The 22,565-nt window shown below is 45.5% G+C and overlaps 2 protein-coding genes and 2 long non-coding RNA genes across 6 annotated transcripts in view; 3 read left to right on the top strand and 1 right to left on the bottom strand.

The window, feature by feature from the left end:
* Positions 1 to 4,177, top strand: part of NHERF1 (NHERF family PDZ scaffold protein 1) — a 60,412-nt gene extending 56,235 nt beyond the window's left edge. Inside the window, exon 6 of the mRNA XM_082211144.1 lies at positions 2,686 to 4,177. Coding sequence (XP_082067270.1) covers positions 2,686 to 2,865 — 180 coding nt within the window. The 3' untranslated portion in view covers positions 2,866 to 4,177. The remainder of the gene's footprint in view (positions 1 to 2,685) is intronic.
* LOC309525736 overlaps positions 1 to 22,565 on the bottom strand; it is a 227,262-nt gene that overhangs the window by 180,776 nt on the left and 23,921 nt on the right. The gene's annotated exons all lie outside the window — the stretch shown is intronic.
* On the top strand, positions 6,629 to 9,306 carry LOC309527196. Its single transcript, XR_014217130.1, has 2 exons — positions 6,629 to 7,332; positions 7,694 to 9,306. It is a non-coding gene; the product is annotated as an uncharacterized lncRNA (long non-coding RNA).
* The window catches only part of LOC309525632 (polycystin-1-like), a gene marked incomplete at its 3' end in the record, with an annotated part of 68,212 nt that continues 60,070 nt past the window's right edge, over positions 14,424 to 22,565 (top strand). For all 3 annotated transcript variants that reach the window (XR_014216466.1, XM_082211002.1, XM_082211001.1), the window contains exons 1-4: positions 14,424 to 16,856; positions 18,126 to 18,197; positions 20,818 to 20,889; positions 21,891 to 22,054. Coding sequence is in view for 2 of the 3 variants with exons in the window: in XM_082211002.1 (XP_082067128.1) it covers positions 16,348 to 16,856; positions 18,126 to 18,197; positions 20,818 to 20,889; positions 21,891 to 22,054 (817 nt within the window). The remainder of the gene's footprint in view (positions 16,857 to 18,125; positions 18,198 to 20,817; positions 20,890 to 21,890; positions 22,055 to 22,565) is intronic.

Genomic DNA, 22,565 nt, shown 5'->3' on the forward strand with positions numbered 1-22,565 from the left:
GCCACGCACATTCACATTCATTTCACAGAAATTACTTAGAAAGTGCCTGCACTTTTTGCCCCATAACTTTCTTTTTTAGGAAGGCTAGAAGCTTTTAAGGAAAGTAAACTTTACTAAAATAAAGAATGAAAGCTCAGAGTCTGGGGCACTTGCCCAGGGGCACCACTGGAAGCCTGGAGGTGCTGGGTTCACTACCCCTGCCCAAAGTTGGCCCATGGAAATAAGTGTCCTTATAAGTCCATTCATTGATTTCCACCACCACCACCCATGATTCTCCTCTGAGTATGATTAACATTGGATATTACCCTCAATGTGACACCATTAAGCGTTTTTTCTAAAGTTGGAATAACATAATTTGACCCTGAAGCAATTGTGATGCTGGCTGCCTGGAAGAAATGTCAGTAGTATCCAAAGGCAACACGATGACCAAATGCAACAATGCGATGTCAATATAAACGCTTTATACTTTCAGAGATTTAGAAGATTTCTGTTTATTTGGTTTTGTAGAGAGTGCATATTTCATATACTTCATATTGTTCAATGTTCTGTATAGATTATATAAAGAGTTTATATTGACATCGCATTGTTGCATTTGGTCATCATGTTGCCTTTGGATGCTACTGATATTTGTTTGCAACACAGGAGTTTAATTGGAAGAAATGTCAGTCTCTCAATTAAAAAAAAGAAGAAGACACGTTTCTAGTCAAAGATGTTGAATTCCGATGGCTTCCTTTATAGAAACAAATGTCCTGCTGGCCATTTGCAAGGAACCCAAAGGGAGGGACATACTGCTGCTAATTCCAGGCAAACTAGACTTCATATGAACACACAAAAGGCTGATGGGTCAATAGAGTTATGCACAAGGGCCTGTGTTGCAAGCCAGGCTGTGCTGGTGGTCTCTTAGAAAAGTGCCCTGCACATGGCAGATGGAGACATTGACACTGCAGAATGCATGAGGCCGGTGTATGGAGAGGGGAGGGAGGGAAAGGAAGGAGGAGCAGGGACTGATCCTGCAAAATGAACCCTGTGCATGTTAATGGATCCGGAGACACCCTGCCTTGTTTGCTGTTGTGCAATGTTGCAGCCTCAAGTGTCGGGTTTGTGTAGGAGGGCTCTCTGTCAACAGCCGCCCGCTTCACCACTCCTCTGTTAGTTCTGTTACTGTGTGAGGCCTATGGTTTTTAATGTTAGGGTTTTCATATGGGGCAATTTGGTGAAGGGCGGTCTTCAAGCAAAGGGGTAAAAGGAGAAAACAAGAAACTAAACACTGTCCTCAGCATTCATAGGAATCAAAGTAGGTCCAGTCAAACGTTTTGCATATGCAACACAACACACACACACACACACACACACACACACACACACACACACACCAAGTTCCATTTAGTAATTTCAATGAGATTTAGGCATACCAAACTGCAGAGTTAAATGCAAATCCCATTGGTTTCTGTTAGGAGCTTGTGTTGAGTTGCTCTGTCTGTTGTGCAGCATAGAATCTGGGACAGGGGAGCCTTCTCTAGCCAAGCAGTGCTCAGGTAACATGTGCGGGAAGGATCAGAAGAGAAGGCAAGGCCTCTAGCAGAACTTTTCTAATCACCTTTGTTGGGTGTACATCCAGTTCTTGCCCTATCTAGCCCAACAGTCTGTGAAAACACAAGCTTTAATTGCAACATAACGAACATAATTTAATACAGAACAAATGATCGACACTGAATTACATCAGTCGCTTCTCTGGAACAGTTCTGTGGCCTTCTCTACCTGAGAATTCTTGTGTGACGCTGAGCATAACTTTCCACGCAATCATCTACATTGGGCTTATATATCCTGTGACTTTTGTGAACGACATGTTTCACTGAGAAGGACACCTGCAGGCCCTTAACCAGAGCAGCGGGTTAGAGGTTTTCTGGAACTTTTGCTAGATCTAGGTCAAGTGAGAGAGCCAGGGTGTGTGTGTGTGTGTGTGTGGAAATCCACATCAGTGGACAAGATTTCCTCATTGGTGACTGGAGCAGAAAATGCATGGCTGGTCCACTTTTAATTCTGCCAGGCAACCAAGTGTAAATTATTGGACCTACTTACTTCAATTCACACCTTTCATGTTCACCCCCTCCTTACTCTAGCTTTTAACTAGTTGTGGCATGATACTCCTTCTGACTTGGGTGTGTATGTGGGGGGAAACCTGGAGACAGGGGGAGGTGCAGTTGGGATGGCTAGGACGCACAGCTTATTATTTCTGTTATTTTGTAGAGATAAAAACTTCGATAAAAAAATTAATTTAAAAAACAACACAATTTAATTGTCATCATATTAAATACGTTGTGCCTCCACTGTTGGGAGGCAACATGCCTCTGAATGCCAGTTTCTAGGAATCACAAACTGGGAGGGAGGGTGGGTGTTGCACTTAGGTCTTGCTTGTGGCCTTCACAGAGGCATTGGGTTGGCCATTGTGAGAACAGGATGCTGACCCTTGATGGGCCCCCATTGGCCTAATCCAGCAGAGCTCTTTCTAATGCTCTTAATTTAGCAACAACAACAACCCTGTTAGCAACAGTGGTAGGAAACAAGAAACTTGTGTGAAAAGAAACCTTGGGTGCCTTGGCCTTCAGTTGTACATGGAGGCTTAGGTGGGGTCTGCAGCGATTCCTCTTGGCCAACTTATTCTTGCTTTTTCTCTTTGCTGCCCAGTCACCCTTGCAGCTCAACTCTCCAGAGAAGGGGGAGAAGCACACCTCCGTATCCGACCCAGTTCTTGACTTGGACATCCCGCTGGCCGTGGCCAAGGAGCGAGCTCACCAAAAACGCACCAGCAAAAGGGCGCCGCAGATGGACTGGAGCAAGAAAAACGAACTCTTCAGCAACCTGTGAAGTATCCCATCCCGCAAGCCGGGAGGAGGGGCAAGGGCCAGGCAACCTGGCCAGCTTTTTCTCCTGCCCCTCCATTTTTTCCCCTTGGAGGGAGGGGGTTATTCCCGCCACCCACCCACCCACTCCCTTCTTCCCCTCTCTTTGCCAGGGGAACAGGGGCAGGATCTTACACTGTCCTCTGTAATCTGAAGAAAAACAAAATGGCATCATGACTACTCCTGCACAATTCTGGAGAAGCAATTCTATTTTTTAAAAAAAGAGAATGACGAGACACTTTTATACACTGTCTATAAATAGCTGAGTAAGTTCCATGTGAGTTTGTGGTGAGGGTTTCTGTGAGCCTGAAACTAATGTGGTGTCCATATTGAGCCCATGGAGGGGGTGGAGGGGAGAGCGTACTGTGGCCTGTTAGGTCTGAGGAGAAACATGCTGATCTTTTGTTCTCTCCCCACCCCCCCAATTCAATTGGATTTTTTGTGGGAAACACATGTTCACAATAAGGTTTTTGAGGTTGCCAGGGTTGGGGATTGAGGAGGAAAACTTGTGGTGCTTAGCCCTTCCTAAATTCAAAGTGGTATCTGAAACCAGCCACCTAAAACCAATAGCCCCATGTAGGTTCTCATCGCAGAGATACCCTGTTGGATGCTGACTTGAGCCTATCATTAAATTTGAGTGCTTAAAACCCTAATTTTGACTTCCAGCAGCCATTGGGTGGGGGTTGTGAGCACACGTCCTCTCCTCTTCACAAGGAGCCATTTTCCTTTGACTGGAATGTCTGTCCCTGACACTCCATTTTTATTTTTATTTTTAAAAAGAATTTTCTTTAAAGCAATCAATGGTAAAATTATCTATGGGGTAAGACCCATGAACTTGTTGCACCACTTCCTGTATGTATTTCAAAGCTTTCTGATGGTAAGACGGAACCCTTGGAAACTGCTCTGACTGGAATCCTGTGGGGGGTGGTGTGGTTCTTGTTTTGGCTGAGAGGGGGGAATCTTCTGGTCTAATACAACAACTGAAAGCAGCCAGGAAATAATATCCTGTCTTCAACTCTCATTCCTGGAGATGGAGCCAATCAGGGTTTTTTTATGATAATGCTTAATTAACAGTTTATATATAAACTGTTTCATTTTCTGGAATGTTTTCTAATTATAGCTCTCTTTCTCCTCTGTCTGTTGTGTACGTTATGGAAATTATTCCTTCTCTACGGATGTGTTTTGTTCTTGTTTTCCTTGATTGTTTGTTATGAAAAATGCAAGAGAAGAAAAAAAAAAAAGAACCCTGTTTACCAGAAGGGAAAAAGTCACCTTGATTTTGTTTGTGTGCGTGTGCTTATTTTATGTTTAAATCTTTGTAACGTTCCAGAGCCTTGTGGGAAAGCTCAGCACAGCATGTGAGCGGTCAACCCCTCCTGGCCTTCCAGCCTCGCTCTCCCGAGCTCTCAATTCATTACCAGGAGCTGGTTCATGTCAACAGGATGAACTCCAGTACAATAATGCCACCACCCAAGCCTCCAGCAGAATCTTTATTGGTTCAACTTACGATGACCATTTGTGCAGGTCAGGGTGGAGATGAGAGTGGGGATGTTTCTGGGAGTGGGTTGGAACCTATACCAATCTCCAAGCACAGCAATCACAATCGGCACCACCATTCTTATTTCAGTTTATATCCTGCCCTTCCTAAGAAGCTTGTTTTGCAACACGTTTTCCTCCCCTGGGGGAAGGCATGCACAGTTTCGCTGTTGCAACAGCCATGCATTTCAGGCCGAAGCCATATCGTTAGGGTGGCCATTAGGAAAAGCCTTGGCAAGGAAATGCACTGGGGGGGGGGGCTGCCTTACCCACCCAATCCCGTGCCACCCATTTTTCTCATGTACTCACTGGGGCATGGAGTTGTTTTGTCCAGAGGGGGATTTGCATTTGCGGGATTGCCAACTGTTTTAAAAGCAGTGGGTTTCTTGAGAGCTGCAGTGGCTATTGAATCTTTTACACTGCTGCTCCTTTGTTGCAGCTGAGAACCTGTTTGTTGCTGTACAGAGAAGAACCAGCAGCTTCTGTAGAACTTGACCAGCTTTCTTTTTATAATAATGACAACAAATTTGTGCAAAGAGAACCAAGTGGGCTGTAAAATGCCGTGCATTGAGCTCAAGAGCAGCTGTTACCCAGGAAAATCGGGCTCAAGCTGGTCTCTGACCGTAATAATAAATTATTATAATAATAAGAAGCTCAGGGTTCTTCCACACTTCCTTTTGTGCTGCATTTTTAGGAAACAGGTCTGGGTTTTCCGTGTGTGTGTCCGTCCCTGTGTTTTACCACTGAATCAGAGCCACTGGCAATTCCAAAAGGCTGCCTAATCGGCAGAACTGGCAGGTAAGTTCGTACAGTTGCAAAGAGTGCACAGTAGGTTAGACCATAAAGCAAATTTGCCAAGAGGCCACTTGTGAGTTGCTGAAAGCATCAACATGTTCTTCTGTTCTGGTGACCGAATGGCTAATTCTGTGCTATGCATGGCTAATAAATGACTGAAAATATAAAATAAAAGCACCAACCAAGCAATTCTCATTGGCACCTTTAAAAAAGGGGAGGGGGAAGGGACAATTTGTAGAATACTCTTATTTTATTTTTAAAAAAATATTTATTAATGTTTCAACAGTTTAAACACAACACTACAGAAAACAAAAAAAACAATACAATACAAAAAACACTACAAAACACTAACACACAAACAACTAACAAAACAAAACAAAAACCATTTAAAACACAATCCAGTTTCAATATCTTATCTTTCATTCACTTATTTCCAAGACCTCCTCACACCTCCCTTTTTGTATTCCACTTCTATTAATTGTTTCAGCAATTCCTTTCCAACTTCCTCTGTTTTCTATCCTATAATTATCTTAACACATTCTAACCTTATTTTTCCCTTTAATACTCTATTAATCTATCTATACTTAATTCCTTATAACATTTCTACTAAAGCCATATAACTTCATTCCAACATTTTTCTAACATTCATTAATTTTACAGTATTTCTGTAGGTAGTCTTTAAACTTTTTCCAGTCTTCTTCCACCGATTCTTCTCCCTGGTCTCGGATTCTGCCAGTCATTTCCGCCAGTTCCATATAGTCCATCAACTTCATCTGCCATTCTTCCTGGGTGGGTAAATCTTGTGTCTTCCAATACTTCGCGATGAGTATTCTTGCTGTTGTTGTTGCATACATTAAAAAAGTTCTATCCTTCTTTGGCACCAATTGGCCGACCAGGAGAAAGGCCTCTGGTTTCTTCAGAAAAGTATATTTAAATATCTTTTTCATTTCGTTATAAATCATCTCCCAGAATGTCTTAATCCTTGGGCATGTCCACCAAAGGTGAAAAAATGTACCTTCAGTCTCATTACATTTCCTACATTTATTGTCGGGCAAATGGTAAATTTTTGCAAGCTTGACTGGTGTCAATTACCACCTATAAATCATTTTCATTAAATTTTCTCTTAAGGCATTGCATGCCGTGAATTTCATACCTATGGTCCATAACTGTTCCCAGTCAGCCATCATTATGTTATGTCCAACATCTTGTGCCCATTTAATCATAGCTGATTTCACCGTTTCATCCTGAGTATTCCATTTCAACAGCAAGTTATACATTCTTGACAAATTCTTAATTTTTGGATCCAACAATTCTGTTTCCAATTTTGATTTTTCCACCTGGAAACCAACTTTTTTGTCCAGCCTCCATTATTTGGTAATAATGGAGCCAGTTTTGTAGAATACTTTTAACAGCTTGGATGTTTTAGAAAATAAATTACTCCAGGCCATATAGGTGCGAGTTTTATAAAATTGCTAGTGTGTGTGTGTGTGTGTGTGTGTGTGTGTGTGTTCCACTCCCCTCCAAAGTATCACTGCAGGTTCCTGATTGTGAACAGCAATTTCTCTCTGCCACTGTCTAACCCTGATTCAAGTGTGTGAAGCTGCAGTGGAGTCTACCACAGTTCAGAGCCAGGTCTTCTCTTTTGCTACAGATGAAGCCGTAGAATAGAGAGCATTCCAGTTACAAAGTGCTGACCCAGCAATTTCTCAGGACACACGGTGAGGCTGGTGCACAAAGGCACCATACATTCGTTTGCTCCCTGAGCCAGAAGTGAGGAACAATATTATGTACAGGAAGGATGCTAGGAAGTCATTTGATACATGGTGGTTGTGTGCTACTGGTCAGCAAAAGCCATTCGTGCTGCAGATATGAAGGCCTTTTTTCTGACTAGACAGGAGAGAGGTGCTGTGGTTTAAAACATTTCTATACTGCTCTGAGGTAAAAAAAAACATCCAGGGCAGCTTAAAACTTATAGAATTAAGTCAAAACAAATCCACACAGCATTTGGCAATGTTGAAAGGCAGCACTTTAAGCACACAGAGAAGAGGGGGGAAACCAGTAGCACAACCTTTCCTGACCATTGTTTCAAAAGCTTCACCTGGTTTGTTCCTTAAAGGTAAAGGGACCCCTGACCATTAGGTCCAGTCACGGACAACACTGGGGTTGCGGTGCTCATCTCACTTTATTGGCCGAGGGAGCCGGCGTACAGCTTCCGGGTCATGTGGCCAGCATGACTAAGCCACTTCTGGCGAACCAGAGCAGCGCACAGAAACGCTGTTTACCTTCCCGCCAGAGTGGTACCTATTTATCTACTTTTGACGTGCTTTTGAACTGCTAGGTTAGCAGGAGCAGGAACCAAGGAACAGGAGCTCACCCCATCGCTGGGATTCAAACTGCCAACCTTCTGATCGGCAAGTCCTAGGCTCTGTGGTTTAACCCACAGCGCCACCTGCGTCCCTTAGGTCTGTTCCTTAGCAGAATTCAAAATGCCAGTGCTACTTTCACATCAACTTGCCTCTTTAAGATCTTCCTGAGGCCCATTTTCCAATTCCTCCATCCCCTGCAAGTGGTGACAGACCTTTTGGTGGTGGCCACTTGTGTTTTTTACCTTCAAGGGGATTTTCATTCTGTAATGGTGTCCTTCAGATGTTTTGAGCTACACCGTGGCTGTGCTGGCTGGGGTTGATGGGAAGTTTTAGTCCAAAAGACTAAAAACTACTCCAAGAGGTTCCTATCCTCACTCCCAGCTGAGAGCCACAGGTTGGGAGAGTCCTTTATAGTAAGCTGAAAGGTTTGAATATCTCTGCAGAAGGTGGAAGCAAACCCATACACTTCAACTGGTCCAGATGAGAACGCTTCTGACTGGCTAGTCTTTCCCTGATGTACAAGGAAGCCCCCTTGTACCAAGGCAGGTTCAATCCCTGTACGGTACAACTGCACTTTTGCAGAGAGTTGGACTACATGATCCTCAAGGTCCTTTCCAACTCTACGATTCTATTCAGGGAACGGCCATAGCAAAGTGGTAGAGCATCAGTTTTTCCTCAAGAAAGTCCTGGGTTCAATTCCTGGCATCTCCCAAGTAGACTTGGGGGGGGGAATCCAGTCAGAAAACCATAGAGTGCTGCTGCCACACCAATGCTAGATGGACCAATGGTCAGCTTTCTATATGTACCATAGGTCCACCTAGCTCATAACAACAAAATGGGGTAATCTTACCCTTTCCACCTTTGATTTTGTAGACAAAATTTATACGTGATGCAGAATAATTGCTTGAGAATGCTAATCCCAGGGCGATTAGCTTCAGCCACAAAAACAGCAGGGGCTGGAAGGGGGCCCAGTCAGCCCTTCCATGGGTTAATAATGTCTGTGGATTATTAAAGCGCTGTCTGTGGATTATTAAAGCGCGGAAAGGGGAGGGAGGTTGGCTATATCAGCTCTATAATCTCTCCCTGACTGGGATAGCTCCCCAGAGAACTCTTCCCGTAAGCGCCACTGATCCTTCTAGTGCATTCCCCCTGCAGCACGGAGAGAGTCTTAGCGTGGGATACTTGCTCCTAAAGACAATATGAGAGGCATCAGTTACAAGCTGTCACAACCCTATTGGCGTCACAAGATGCTCTGTAGGCACCTCCCCGCAAAATGCCCCATCTAGGAATGTGGCTGCCCCACTGAACAATGATGGCTGGCCATCTGGCTGATAATAGATAAATGCAACTGTGTGGTGCAAAAGGGCTGAGAGATCTGGCATCTATTGAGAGTCCACGATAGGTGGATGGAGAGGCAGTAGGTACCATACATTCTTTTTAAAAAAATAACAAAAGTTTGACAGTTCTCTTTGGGGCCATAACAAATCTGACAATAATCACACAATTAGTACCAGTAATTGTGAATAAGTTATTACGATTAACAATATAATTTTAATGATTATAAGCAATTAATAATTAGTAATTGTATCGCTTTAAAATAAAAAATAAATAGCATCAGTGTGCATATTTGAATCCATATCATTTATATTTTATTAAGGTGATTTCAGTTAAAAGAAATAAGAGTGATACAGAAAAAAGGGAAAGTGAGAGGGAGAAAAACAACAAGGATACTTATTAAAAGCGAAAATATACAAAAAAGAGCAATATACGGTATTCCCATACATTCCTGTATAAAGTGGTATAGTGTTATTGTCCTAGTGCTTATGTAAATGTTAATAGCCTGCTACATGTTGTATAAACTCATTCCAGATGTTATATTTATCCATACAGAATCTGTGCCTGTAAACAGTCAGTTCATAAACTGCCAGTAATGTCATATCACGAGTCAATTGATTGAAGGGTATCATATCTTTATTTTTCCAATTCCTCAATATCAATCTCTTAGCCACCATTAGGGCACGGAAAATCCATTTCCGTTGTCCCGTTGATAATTTCCATATTTGAATCCATATCATGAGTCAGCAGGGAAGAGTGGGTTTAACAATTTCCCCCCTAACATCCGTGGCCCCAATCTGGGTTTTCTGTCCCCCCCCCCACACACATTGCTGCTATTTTGATCAGGTGAAAAGCTCTTTGTAAAGAGTAGCCAAATGCCCTTGTTGTTCCAGAAGCAGATGATCTCTATTTGTAGATGCCCATCAGGGTTTTATATACATTGGGGCTGAAAATGCATTTCTGCCAGATTAAGCACAGCAAGACAGATGGCTTTCAATGGGTACGAATAAACCGTAGGATAAAAAGCACAAAGATCATTGATGGATTTGACTGGACAAGAGTATACACAGAGTGCTCCCAACAAAGCCTACATTCCTGTGCATGCTCTACCTACAGTGAAGACAGTGGAACTTCTTTTTGAGTAATGGAATGTGCATAGGATTGTCCCGGAAGCCGCATAACTTGCAGCAGGGAAAACCTATAAGGGTCAGGTTCCTCAGACGATGCAGAAATATCTGTGCAATCTTATGGATAGGTTTTGTGGAATTTCAATCTGCAAGTGCAATGCATCGGTTTGTTTTGGCGTGGACCAAACCATTTGTATTCTTGCTGTTTTGATCTAGAGCGGTGGTGTCTCTTAATTGCATCTGTAGTCTTGTTAACCACTCTCGCCCAACAATAAAATTGGACTGGCTGGCTGGCTGACATTTAGTGGGGGAGCTGGGCAGTCCTGAGGGATGTTTTATTGATAAGTAGACAGGGTAACTCTGGATGGTGGTCCACAAAGTTTTACTCAGAGTAGACCTACTGAAATTAATGCACCCAACTTAGGGCTCATTCTGCTTTTTGCCCCCTGCTTTCTAGGCTTTAAAGCACAGTGTCTGAGTGATGTTTTTCTTTTTACCCAGCGCTGTCCCCACAAAAACTTGCTCCTTAACACTGAATCAGAACAAATGGCAATTCAGCAGTGTTCCATGAAGAAATCCCACTCACATATTGTAACCAAGTGACAGTCCACTAATCACAGAGTGACCAACAGGGTTTCCACAGAAGATCTTAAGTCTTGGCTTGGTCTCTGTGCTCTGGAAGTAGGTCTTATAGGTACCTTGTTTTGCTGGTCCCATACTGTGGAGCACTCTCCCAGCAGAAATGAAACGGGCATCCTTGCTTTTGACTTTCAAGCATCTCTTTGAGACTTTTTTGTGTGCCCCCAGGACTTTGCAGCTGCTTTCATTTTTTTAAAAAAATAAATTAGTCATTAATCATGGCATTATTTGCCCTCCCCTTGCCTTAAAGTAGCACCTCCTGGGAGCTGGAACACACATCTTGCTCCACGGCTGCCACCTTGTGGCACGTGCTTGGCACAAGTGTCTATAACATATTTATAAAGGCCTCTTTGATACTATGCACTGAAAGCAGTATTGTACCACTTTAAACCATTGTGGCTCCCTGCAAAGAATTCTGGGAATTGTAGTTTGTTAAGGGTGCTGAGAGTTGTTAGGAAACCCTTTTTTTTTCCTGCACAGAGCTGAAATTCTCAGAGTGGCTAAACAGTCAATCCCACTTCCTGGGGAAACTCTACTTCTCAAGATTCTTTTGGGGGAAGCCATCTCTTGACTGGCATTTTGGCAAATGCAAGTAGATGTGGAGAAGGAGAAGGAGAAGAAGAGGAGTTTGGATTTGATATCTCGCTTTATCACTACCTGAAGGAGTCTCAAAGTGGCTAACATTCTCCTTTCCCTTCCTCCCCCACAACAAACACTCTGTGAGGTGAGTGAGGCTGAGAGACTTCAGAGAAGTGGGACTAGCCCAGGGGTCTACAACCTTTAAGACAAAAAGAGCCACTTGGACCCGTTTCCGAAGAAAAAACAACAACTGGGAGCCGCAAAACCATTGCGACATTTAAAACAAATATATCTCCGGAGCCACGATCTGACAGCGGGCGGGAAGGTGACGTCGGGACGGTGCGTGACTAACGCACGCACCGCCCCCATGCGACGTCACAGCCAGTACAGCGCCCGCCACAGTGAGGAGTGTCGGGGCGCACAATGCGCCTCCTCCCCTCACTAGTATCCACCCCAGAGCCGCAGCAAAGATGTAAAAGAGCCACATGTGGCTCCGGAGCCACGGGTTGCAGACCCCTGGACTAGCCCAAGGTCACCCAGCAGCTGCATCTGGAGGAGCGAGGAAGCGAACCTGGTTCACCAGATTATGAGTCCATTGCTCCTTACCACTACACCACACTGGCTCTCAGGAGTAAGGATGCTTTGGTGGTTCCCAAATCTACTGGTTGCAGGAACATAACAGATGGGCTTTCCGGGCCACTAACTGTGGGACCTGGGTATAACAGGAGGGTTGGGGTTTTTTGGGGGGATTCACTTCTGGATCAGGAGATGGCATCAACAACTAAAGAATCAACCCCAACTAAAGAATCATGGCAAGAAAAATTGATGGACTATGCAGAACTGGCAAAACTGACATACAAGCTACGGGATAAGGATAACTGTGACTTTAAAGATGAATGGGAACCCTTTACAAAGTATCTGAAGATGCAACAAAGCGAACTGGACTCCTTGGCTGGCTTTGAATAAACATTCACAAACTTTTTGATAATAATCAGCTAAATAGTTTGAGGATCTATACAACTGTGTAACATGCAGAAAACAGCATTTTTAAAGAAATCAAAGACTGGAACTGAGGGAGGTCGGGGTGGGGGTGGGTGGTTTCTGAGGGGGGAGGGAGGGAGGAAAAATGGGGGGAATAAGGATGATATGTTTCTGGATAATATGTTTTGTTTTAATTTTGAATTAAAAAGTTGTTTTTTTAAAAAGGAGATGGCATCAACAAGTAAGCCTATTCAGCCTGGTACAAACAGATCGCTCCCTACTACCTCTACAAACCTGTTTCTTACCTGGATTTGTAGCCATTTGGGGTTGCTGTTACCCAATTAAAGATCTGTTTCTGCAGTTTGCTGCTGCTTTAGTTTAGTGAGCCAGGGCAAGCCCAGTTTAGTGGGGATGTTCTGAGTCTTCGGTTAGCAAGCATCTCACTCCAGGGAGCTCACAGGACTCTGTAAGCAGGAGAGGGTGCGCAGGGGTGAGAGCATCAAGTGTCCAGGGCCATTTTCCTGTTCCTGAGGATCACTGTGACGGAAAGTGCCAAGTAGACCGGAGGTAGGTTGGTGGTGCAGTGCCGTGGAATTCCACCAGAGTGATGTGGCTTACAAAGTACTGGGCCGGAGCCTCGTTCTGATTGGCTGTGGGTGCAGTTAGCCAGAAGGGGGTGGAGACAAGCACTTTGTGAGGGAAAAAGAAAAGGCAGCTGAGAGTTTTTGGTTCTTGGGGTTCAAGAGGGATAAGAGTATAGCTTCTGAGCTGTGTGTGTGTAATTCGCCCTGAGGAAATATCTACAGCCAGAGAAAGAAGCTCTGAGCTTAGAGTGATAGTGCCTTTTAATAGTATACAGACAAGTGAGAATTGGGAAGCTGCATTTGAGGCAGGAGAAGTGGAGTTGTGAGGGAACAATTTACTTGGGTCTCCATTCAGCCTGAGGGGGGGGGATAGATTTTCTGGAGAAAATCTTAAGTTGTTTATTTAACATCTTGTTCAGAATTGGAAGCCTGTGACAACCACTGAGTGAGTGAGTGAACACACACACACACACACACACACACACACACACACACACCAACCACCACACTTTCTTGAAAGAATTCTATTTCCCAACACAGCGTTAATTTTACCAATTTTGTTGTAAAATTATCTTTTTTTCCCCTGCTTAAGTTCCCTAAGTCTCCAAGCACCCGTTTCTTAAAAAGCAAAAATAGCCAGTAAGTAGTAAGAGGAGGCACACCCCAGAGCTTTAACATCATTTCCTTCTGCAACACAACCCATGACTGTAGAAATTCTGTTTTCTATATAAATTTATTTATTTGGTTTTTCAAATTAAGATTTTACAGAAATATATCAAACATAAATAATAAAAACAAGATTCCAAGGAATTTCCTGGACTTCCATCCTCCCCTTTGTCGGTCCTATTATTTCCTCCTGCATCTTTTATGATGATCCAGATATTTTACATCTCCCTTGTGTCCAGAATTCACCCTTAAACTACAAGTGATATTCCAATCCTGCTAACAATTTTAACTACTGTAGAAATTCTTGTGTGTATCATGCAAATGTTCTTAGGTCAGCCTGGTCCTTGTGAGGGCAGCAAGTGTCGGGTGCTAGGAAAATGAATTGTTGTGCCTGACACCCCTCAATAAATCCTACATGTGGAAGTATTTTTATGCTATTCATATTTACTTGAGAGCAAGTCCCACTGACTCTTAGGTCCACACACACACATTTGCACTGTTAAAGGCTGTGTACACACTCCTGTTTACTCTGCAACCAGTGCAGTCTCACTGCTAGTTTGGGAAGTGGCCTATGCATGACATTAGCCACAATCCATAGTTCTCCTGTACCTGTCCTGTTATTTCTTATGAAATACTGCATTTTGATGTGTTTTTCCACAATTTGAGGGGGGAAACCCACCTTAGCTGTGATTTAAGCAGGCAATGTGCATGTACACAGCCAAAGAGTGGTTGTGAACCATTTGGCTTCATTCACAACTGAAAAAATGGCCCTTCCTAAACCCAGGGATGGGGAACATTTTTGCAGCCCAGGGGCCAACTTCTGGGAGCTGCATGCCAACGGGTAGAAAAGACCAGAGGCAAAAATGGGTAATTAAACAAATTTCACCTTTGTACAGCAGGCTAGTTTGGACACACACACGCAACCAAGCCCCTCTATATTCCATCAAGGCAAGTGAGAGGCATGATCAGAGTTCAAAGACACATTCTAGCTAGGCAAAAACACTGAAGGAAGTTTGGAGGGCCACATTCCTTGGCCTGAGGCTCCCCATCCGTGGCCTAAACTTCTGTCTTTTGTAGGTAAAAGTAACTTGTTGGCTAAGAGGACGGTGGGGCAATCTTCTGCACACCTGCTGCTTAGATGTAAGGCTCCTTAGATTTCAGGGATACTCTCAGGCCGGCGAGTGCAAGGTCAAATCTCAAACACATCAAGGAATTTTTTTCCGTGCAATGAATCTTTTCAAATTCCCCTGCCTCTTCTCTCTCTGCCAGCTCTGCATGTTGGAAACTGCTTGTCTGCTTGTTAGGGAGGGAGAGATGCTAAGCAGGGGAGGGAATATGCTACACTTCTCTTGGAAGCTCTCGCTGGCTGATCTGAAAGTAGCTGGACAAAGCGTGTAGGAGTTTCTGAGAGGCCCCTGCTGTGTGTGTGTGTGTGTGTGTGTGTGTGCGCGTGTGTGGATAAAGAGAGGGAGAGCTGATGGAAAGAAAGCAGCCTGCAATTGTGCGAGGAAAGGCTTTTGGCTCATCATCATCCACTGCACAGCTTCAACCTGGACACCAAAGCCGGCACATCAGGAACAACCTCCTACAGGACTTGCTGACCTTCCCTGGGAATTTTTGCAAGTCCCGAAGCAGCCAGGCCATCTCCACTATGTAGCCAAGCCAAGTCTAGATGGAGGATTCAAAGTGTGCTTTTAATTATTGGAAGGCTCTTTTCTTTTAAACTAGAGCACCAGGACAACGCATCAAAGGAATGCAATATAATTTCTGGGCTTAACTGCAGGATGGCAATAGTGCTGCCATGTCAACTGAGGACAACAGATGACAGCGGCTGGGGAAGGGAGGTGATGAGGAAGAAAAAGGATTTATAAGGTATAACTTGGTGGGTGTGAGCATCTGTGCAAAGTAGGACTCCCTTAATCTAAACTCCCGAGCTGATGAAAAGTCAACAAACAGCATTAGAAGTTGTCTCCCCCCTTTGTGGGGGAGATAAAAAATTCTCCGCATTTTTTCGAAGTAAATGGAGCAGTCAAGCTGGATCACAGCTTCCTCTCTTGTTGCCTTTGTGAGCTGAACAGGGTCAACAGGCTGGAAGGCAGTCTCAGCTAATTCACTTTGTGCATATGTGTGACATGCCGTTTGCCTTCATGGTGGCGCTTCCTTGTTTGATGGCAGTGACGTGGCATGCCAGGTGGTGAAAAGACTCTTTGCAAGGAGTGTGCAGCTTGTGGCACTGCTGAATGTATGCCAACACAGCCATCGTTTTTGTAGATGAGAATAAGCCAAATGGGTCTGGATATGATGAAGTGGCTATTCTGAGGCACCTGCCATGCTTTGGGCACAACTTGGTTGTATTTATAGTAAACTCGTTGCGACTTGCTTGACTTCCTCCTCTGCCTCTTATCTCCTGCTTCTCTTAAAAATTATTTGAAGCAGAGAGTGAGATTAAACACATTTGTTCAGTGGAGGGCTGTAGAAAATCCACCTGGCAGAAATTTGAAAAGAGCAAAGTGGCAAAGTACATTTGTGGCTAACAAGAAGGTAAAAATTACTGTAAATCTAATAGCTTTCTCTACATGGATTTCCCGAGAAATCAAATTACAGCAAAGTGATCCTTTGTTTGATTTACTCCTTCTGCTTAGTTAACTCAGTGCCATCCAATATATTGCCCTACCTGAGAAACAGGGCAGGGAACTAGAGAGACCATTGGTTTGAGGAAGCAAGGCTTTTTGTTTGCATTGCGAATTAAGCCAGAAATACTTTGGAAATAGTAGCTTGGCAGCAGTGGGGCAGATCTGAAAAAAGCTGTTTGGTTTTGTGCTGTTTGGTTTTGCTTACCATGGGTTTGCACTGCTTCACCACACTAAATAAGCTCTGGCCTTCCAAAGAAACAGTAGCCAGTAGGCTGCCTGACCACAGGGCTATCTTCTGCCATTCCAGTGCCCTCTTCTGTGTGGCCCTACTGCTTTGTAGTCTCTGCACAGGTGAAATGTCAACGTTTCCAGGGGACAGTGCTGCTGCACCATCAGCAGCAGCAGCAGGGGAAACAGGAGCTAAGGTGAAGCCACTCAAGCAATGGAGCTCTGCTAAATGCAAGGTAGTAGATTCTTGGAAAGGCCGAGGCCAGGGACTGAGGGAAAAGGAAAGGCACCAGGTTTCAGAGGGCCTTGGAGGAATGAAGAGGACGACCTTGTCGATCAGAGCCAGATGCCAACAGGAGAAGGAAGAGGCCCTGGCAATTCTGTGCCCAGCAAAGTGTGCCTGCACAGTCACAACTGTGAACTGCTCTCATCTGGGGTTGCTGGAAATCCCAACAGAAGATCCCTGCTCACTGAACAAAACAATCCTGTAAGTAAGCTGCTGGGGTGCTTTTGCTCAGCGATATCCAGTGTGTATTGCGGGGCGGGAGTCAGAGGGATGCTTTAGAGATTGTAGTAGATGCTCCTTTCCCTGCGAGCCTGTGATGACTCACAGGGAGGGAGGTGAAGCATGTTCACTGGTGCTGAGTGGTGCCGTCTCATGGGAGTAAGCATTGCGAGAATGTTTTGGTCAGATGGAGCTGACCCTAGGAGCTTGCCAAAGAATGCTCACTCCTCTGACTGCACATGTTGGCTCCTGACCCCTTGGCTCAAGGCACAGAGCCCTCAGGGAAATGGACCGGGAAGAAAACAGCCATCGTTATTTTTTCGAGGCAAATTACCACCGAGCAGCCACCCTTGAAAGGGTGTACAAAGCACCGATGTCTACCTCACAAGGGAATCCCACATCCTCTCATTTGTAGGTCTGTAATCACATGTACAGGGCCAGAATCAAAGTCAAAGGAGGTTATCTGTACAGTTGTGATGATCTGGGATGCTGTGTGATTTACAGTTTGGGCTACCAGCACAATCACTTCCACACAGCATTTTATAATATAATAATAATTTATTATTTATACCCCGCCCATCTGGCTGAGTTTCCCCAGCCACTCTGGGCAGCTCCCAAAGTGTTAAAAACAATACAGCATTAAATATTAAAAACTCCCTACACAGGGCTGCCTTCAGCTGCTTATTTCCTTGACATCTGATGGGAGGGCATTCCACAGGGCAGGCACCACTGCCGAGAAGGCCCTCTGTCTGGTTCCCTGTAACCTCACTTCCCGCAATGAGGGAACTGCCAGAAGGCCCTGGGCGCTGGATCTCAGTGTCCTGGCTGAACGATGGGGGTGGAGATGATCCTTCAGGTGTACAGGACTGAGGCCTGGTTTAAAGTTCTCTTAAGGCAGGACTATGTATTGACATTGCGGGGCTTGTTTCACATGCCCATGTTGCTTCCGCGAATTCCACTTTGTCCTGCTTGAGCTGCCTAGCCTCCTACCTTTTATATGATACTAATAAGATGATTCTCATACATCTGCATGGCTGACAGTCTCTCTTCATCATATCTAAGGGAACACCTGGGGCTCATATTATGTTAAGAATAGGAAGGAATGCCTCAGCAGCAGGGAGCCAGTTTGCACTGTGAACTGATCACCATGGAGAACAATGTGGCATGGTACTGTATTGAACCAAACTGCTGTTTGCCAGACATGGCTTGTGAGATGCTGTTAACAAATGTCACTCTTGGTTTTGAATGCAGTGATCTTTCACATAACCGCCTGAGCATAGTCCAAAGAGAGGAGCTTGCTGGGTACCCCAACATCCAAGCATTGTAAGTGGATTCCTGCATAAAACTCCTCCAGCATAGTGCTGCAAATCACTTGCCACGCCATCCCTCTTTGTGAAATCCCAAGATTACTGTCCCCATTCCAACTGTGTGAATATGGGGATTATAAATACCCAGGAAATGTCAATATGCTCAAAAAAAACCCCACCCCACTTTCCTTTTCAACTTCCATAATCCAGGGTGCCTAGGCTGTTGCTTTCCAGATGTTGTTGGATTATCATCCCTGAACATCGGTCACACTGTTCCCTGTAACTTGGCTTCTCACAGTGAGGGAACAGCCAGAAGGCCCTCAGTGCTGGACCTCAGTGTCCGGGTAGAACGATGGGGGTGGAGACGCTCCTTCAGGTATACTGGACCGAGGCTGTTTAGGGCTTTAAAGGTCAGCACCAACAGCTCCCAGTCACCAGTCTGGCTGCTGCGTTCTGGATTAGTTGTAGTTTCCGGGTCACCTTCAAAGGTAGCCCCACGTACAGCGCATTGCAGTAGTCCAAGCAGGAGATAACCAGAGCATGCACCACTCTGGCGAGGCAGTCCGCAGGCAGATAGGGTCTCAGCCTGCGTACTAGATGGAGCTGGTACACAGCTGCCCTGGACATGGATTTAACCTGTGCCTTCATGGACAGCTGTCAGTCCAAAATGACTCCCAGGCTGTGTACCTGGTCCTTCAGGGGCACAGTTACCCCATTCAGGACCAGGGATTCCTCCACACCTGCCCGCCTCCTGTCCCCCAGAAACAGTACTTCTGTCTTGTCAGGATTCAATCTCAATCTGTTAGCCGCCATCCATCCTCCAACTGCCTCCAGACACTCACACAGGACTGTCACCGCCTTCACTGGTTCTGATTTGAAAGAGAGGTAGAGCTGGGTATCATCTGCATACTGATGAACACCCAGCCCAAACCCCCTGATGATCTCTCCCAGCGGCTGCATGTAGATGTTGAAAAGCATGGGGGAGAGGACAGAACCCTGAGGCACCCCACAAGTGAGAGCCCAGGGGTCTGAACACTCACCCCCCCCACTTTCTGAACACGGCCCAGGAGGAAGGAACAGAACCACTATATGACAGTGCCCCCAGCTCCCAGCCCCTCAAGACGGTCCAGAAGGATGTTATGGTCGATGGTATCAAATGCCGCTGAGAGATCCAGCAGAACTAGGAAACAGCTCTTACCTTTGTCCCTAGCCCGCTAGAGATCATCAACCAGTGCGACCAAGGCAGATTCAGTCCCGTGATGAGGCCTGAATCCCGACTGGAAGGGATCCAAATGGTCCGCTTCCTCCAGGCGTGCCTGGAGTTGTTCAGCAACCACTTGCTCAATCACCTTGCCCAAGAATGGAAGATTTGAGACTGGGCGATAGTTGGCCATCATGGCCGCATCTAAAGATGGTTTTTTAAGAAGCAGTTTAATAACTGCCTCTTTCAGCGGGTCTGGGAAGGCTCCCTCACGGAGGGAAGCATTCACCACCCCACAAAGCCCATCGCCCAGCCCTTCCCGGCTAGCTTTTATAAGCCAGGATGGGCAAGGATCAAGGAGACAGGTGGTTGGTTTCACTCGTCCAAGCAGCCTGTCCACATCCTCGGAGGTAACAGGTTGGAACTGATCCCACGCAATTTGACTAGACAGGACTCTAGCACTCTCCCGCCCCGGCCCTGCTCCCACGGTGGAGTCTACCTCTTCCCGAATCTGAGCGACTTTATCCGCAAAAAACTTTGCAAAATCATTGCAGGAGATCATGTGGCCCGTACTGGGCCCCGATGTAGCAGGTGGTTCCGCTAAATTGCGGACCACCTGAAAAAGTCTCCTGCTGCTGTTTTCTGCAGATGCAATAGAGGCGGTGAAGAAAGTCTTCTTCGCCGTCACTACCGCCACTTGGTAGGCTCGACATTGAGCTCTAACCTGTGTCCGGTCAGCTTCAGAATGGGTCACCCGCCACCGGCGCTCTAGCCGTCTCAACGATTGTTTCATTGCCCTCAGATCCGTGGAAAACCACGGGGCTGTCTGGGCTCCATGCAATCAGAGAGGGTGCTTCGGAGCCAAACAGTCAATAGCCCTGGTTAACATCACATTCTAGCGGGCCACCAGGGAATCAGCTGAAAGGCCATCAACATGGGATAAAGCATCCCCTACCACTCTCTGGAAACCATTTGGATCCATTAAGTGGCGGGGGCGGACCACTTAGTCCTTTAAAGGCACTATGTGTACTCAGTCGTAGTACAGTGGTACCTCAGGTTACATACGCATCAGGTTACATACACTTCAGGTTACAGACTCCGCTAACCCAGCAATAGTGCTTCAGATTAAGAACTTTGCTTCAGGATGAGAACAGTAATCGTGCTCCAGTGGAGCGGCAGCAGCAGGAGGCCCCATTAGCTAAAGTGATGCTTCAGGTTAAGAACAGTTTCAGGTTAAGTACGGACCTCTGGAACAAATTAAGTACTTAACCCAAGGTACCACTGTAACTCTCTTTTGGAGTTTACTGCACCAAGAGACAGGCCTTGAAGTTTTCTGATTATCCTTCCGTTATCATCATGCTGCTTCTCGCTGATGGACACTTTCCCTGCACCTTGCAATTTCTTCCAACATTTCATTGTGGTCTCAATTCTGCAGGGACCTGAGCTTCAACTGCATCCACACCATTGAGGAGGGAGCCTTCCACTACCTGGGCAAACTGAGGACTCTGTACGTACCATTATCTGGCACGATCTCGTCTATGAATCTTCCCCTTTTACCTACCCCTCACACCCTGCCTAAAAACCACATGCGGAAACCCTTTGGCCTGCCAGATAATGGCCAATGGCCAGGTATGATGGGAGCCAGCCACATCTGGAAAGCTATTGGTTCCTGGTGATGTCATTACAGAAAGATGTCAAGGAGATTTGTTCCCTTATTAGTAGTTGCCTTCATAGGTTTAGCTCAGTGGTGAGGAGCTTGTGGTCGTCCAGGTGTTGTTGGACTCCAGTCCCATCACTCCAACCAGCAGGGCCAGTGGTCCATGATGATGGGAGTTGCAGTCTAACAACATTAGTCATGCATGAGAGGGAGGTTTCTTCAGGCTCAGGGGAGCCCAAGGTCTGAAGAAGTACAAGAAATGGCATGGGGTATTTTGGGAAAATGACAACGCTTTTGAACAGTAGCATTCCATGTGCTGCAGCTTTTTGTTGCAGGTGTCACTTGTACCTATGGAACAGCAAACATATCTTCATCTTGATATAGCCCACTGTTTAAAAAAGCTTGGTAGTGCCCTGTTCAAAGGTGGAGTTCTTGCTTTCTTTTCCATTTTAGGGTGGAGGATTTCTTTAGGCCCACCAGGGGCACTTGTGCCTCACCCCACATTTAGATATTGTTAAAAGGAATATTACCAAATGGCAAATCCACAAGCGAGTGGACTTATTGAAGATTTGGGGCTTTGGTACAAACATGATCATTTATCCTTAGACAGCAGTCACTGAATGCATCTCACCTACTGAATTATTTACGCAGACAAAGTAAACACAGAAATTTTCTGATTGCCTTAAACAATGATCTGTTGAAATGGTGTGGAAGTTAAAGGAGCAGAGTTAATGTGCTGGCCACTGCTCTCTTTTGGGGGGTATGTGTGTTTTGTGGCAGCGGGTTTTCCATACAGCCTGAGGGAGGTGAATGACTTTCTTGCCCTAATTCCTTCCCCTTCTTCCTGACAGCAACCTCATCTCCAACAGTTTCACATATGACTGTTCCTTACGCTGGTTGATGACGTGGGCACAAGAGAGGCACGTTCTCGTAAGCAACACAGAATTGCTCCGATGCGTCCCGGAAGCCACTTCTGGTAGCGCCAAACCACTGGATCTCTTATCACTGACCGGCAGTGAGTAAAATACCTTTTTGGCCAGCCAGATGGAAGAGTTTGTTGTCACCTTCAATGCTTTTTCTTATTCTTTCACCTCGGGGCTCTGTGGAGCGTCTCAGGTGTGCCTTATGGATGTAGCTGTGGTAGGAATCCATCTAATATGTGATTGTTGGGAGTTCCCACCCCACCGATTGCTGGTGAAGGGAGTTTAGTTTCATCCAAAGCCCTGCATGTCAGTAGCTTTCTTCTTCTCCTCTGTAAAAGCCAACACCGTGGTTAGACGTGCACTGTTAGTCTATCAGATGTCTGCCTACTCTCACAAAATCTGCATTATAAAATAAACCAAAACAAAACAAGCTACTGACAAAAGCTGTGGTCCTGGTGAGGAACCTGGTGCCCTCTGAATCTTGTTGTACTCAAACTCCCATCAGCCCCAGACAGAATGGCCAATGGGCAAGGATGATGGGAGTTGTCATCGTTCAGCAGCCTCTGGAAGGGCAGAGGTTCCCCAGTCCCACTACAGAGACTC

Source organism: Podarcis vaucheri, assembly GCF_965113315.1.
Source record: "Podarcis vaucheri genome assembly, chromosome: 2".
Lineage (NCBI taxonomy): Eukaryota > Metazoa > Chordata > Lepidosauria > Squamata > Lacertidae > Podarcis > Podarcis vaucheri.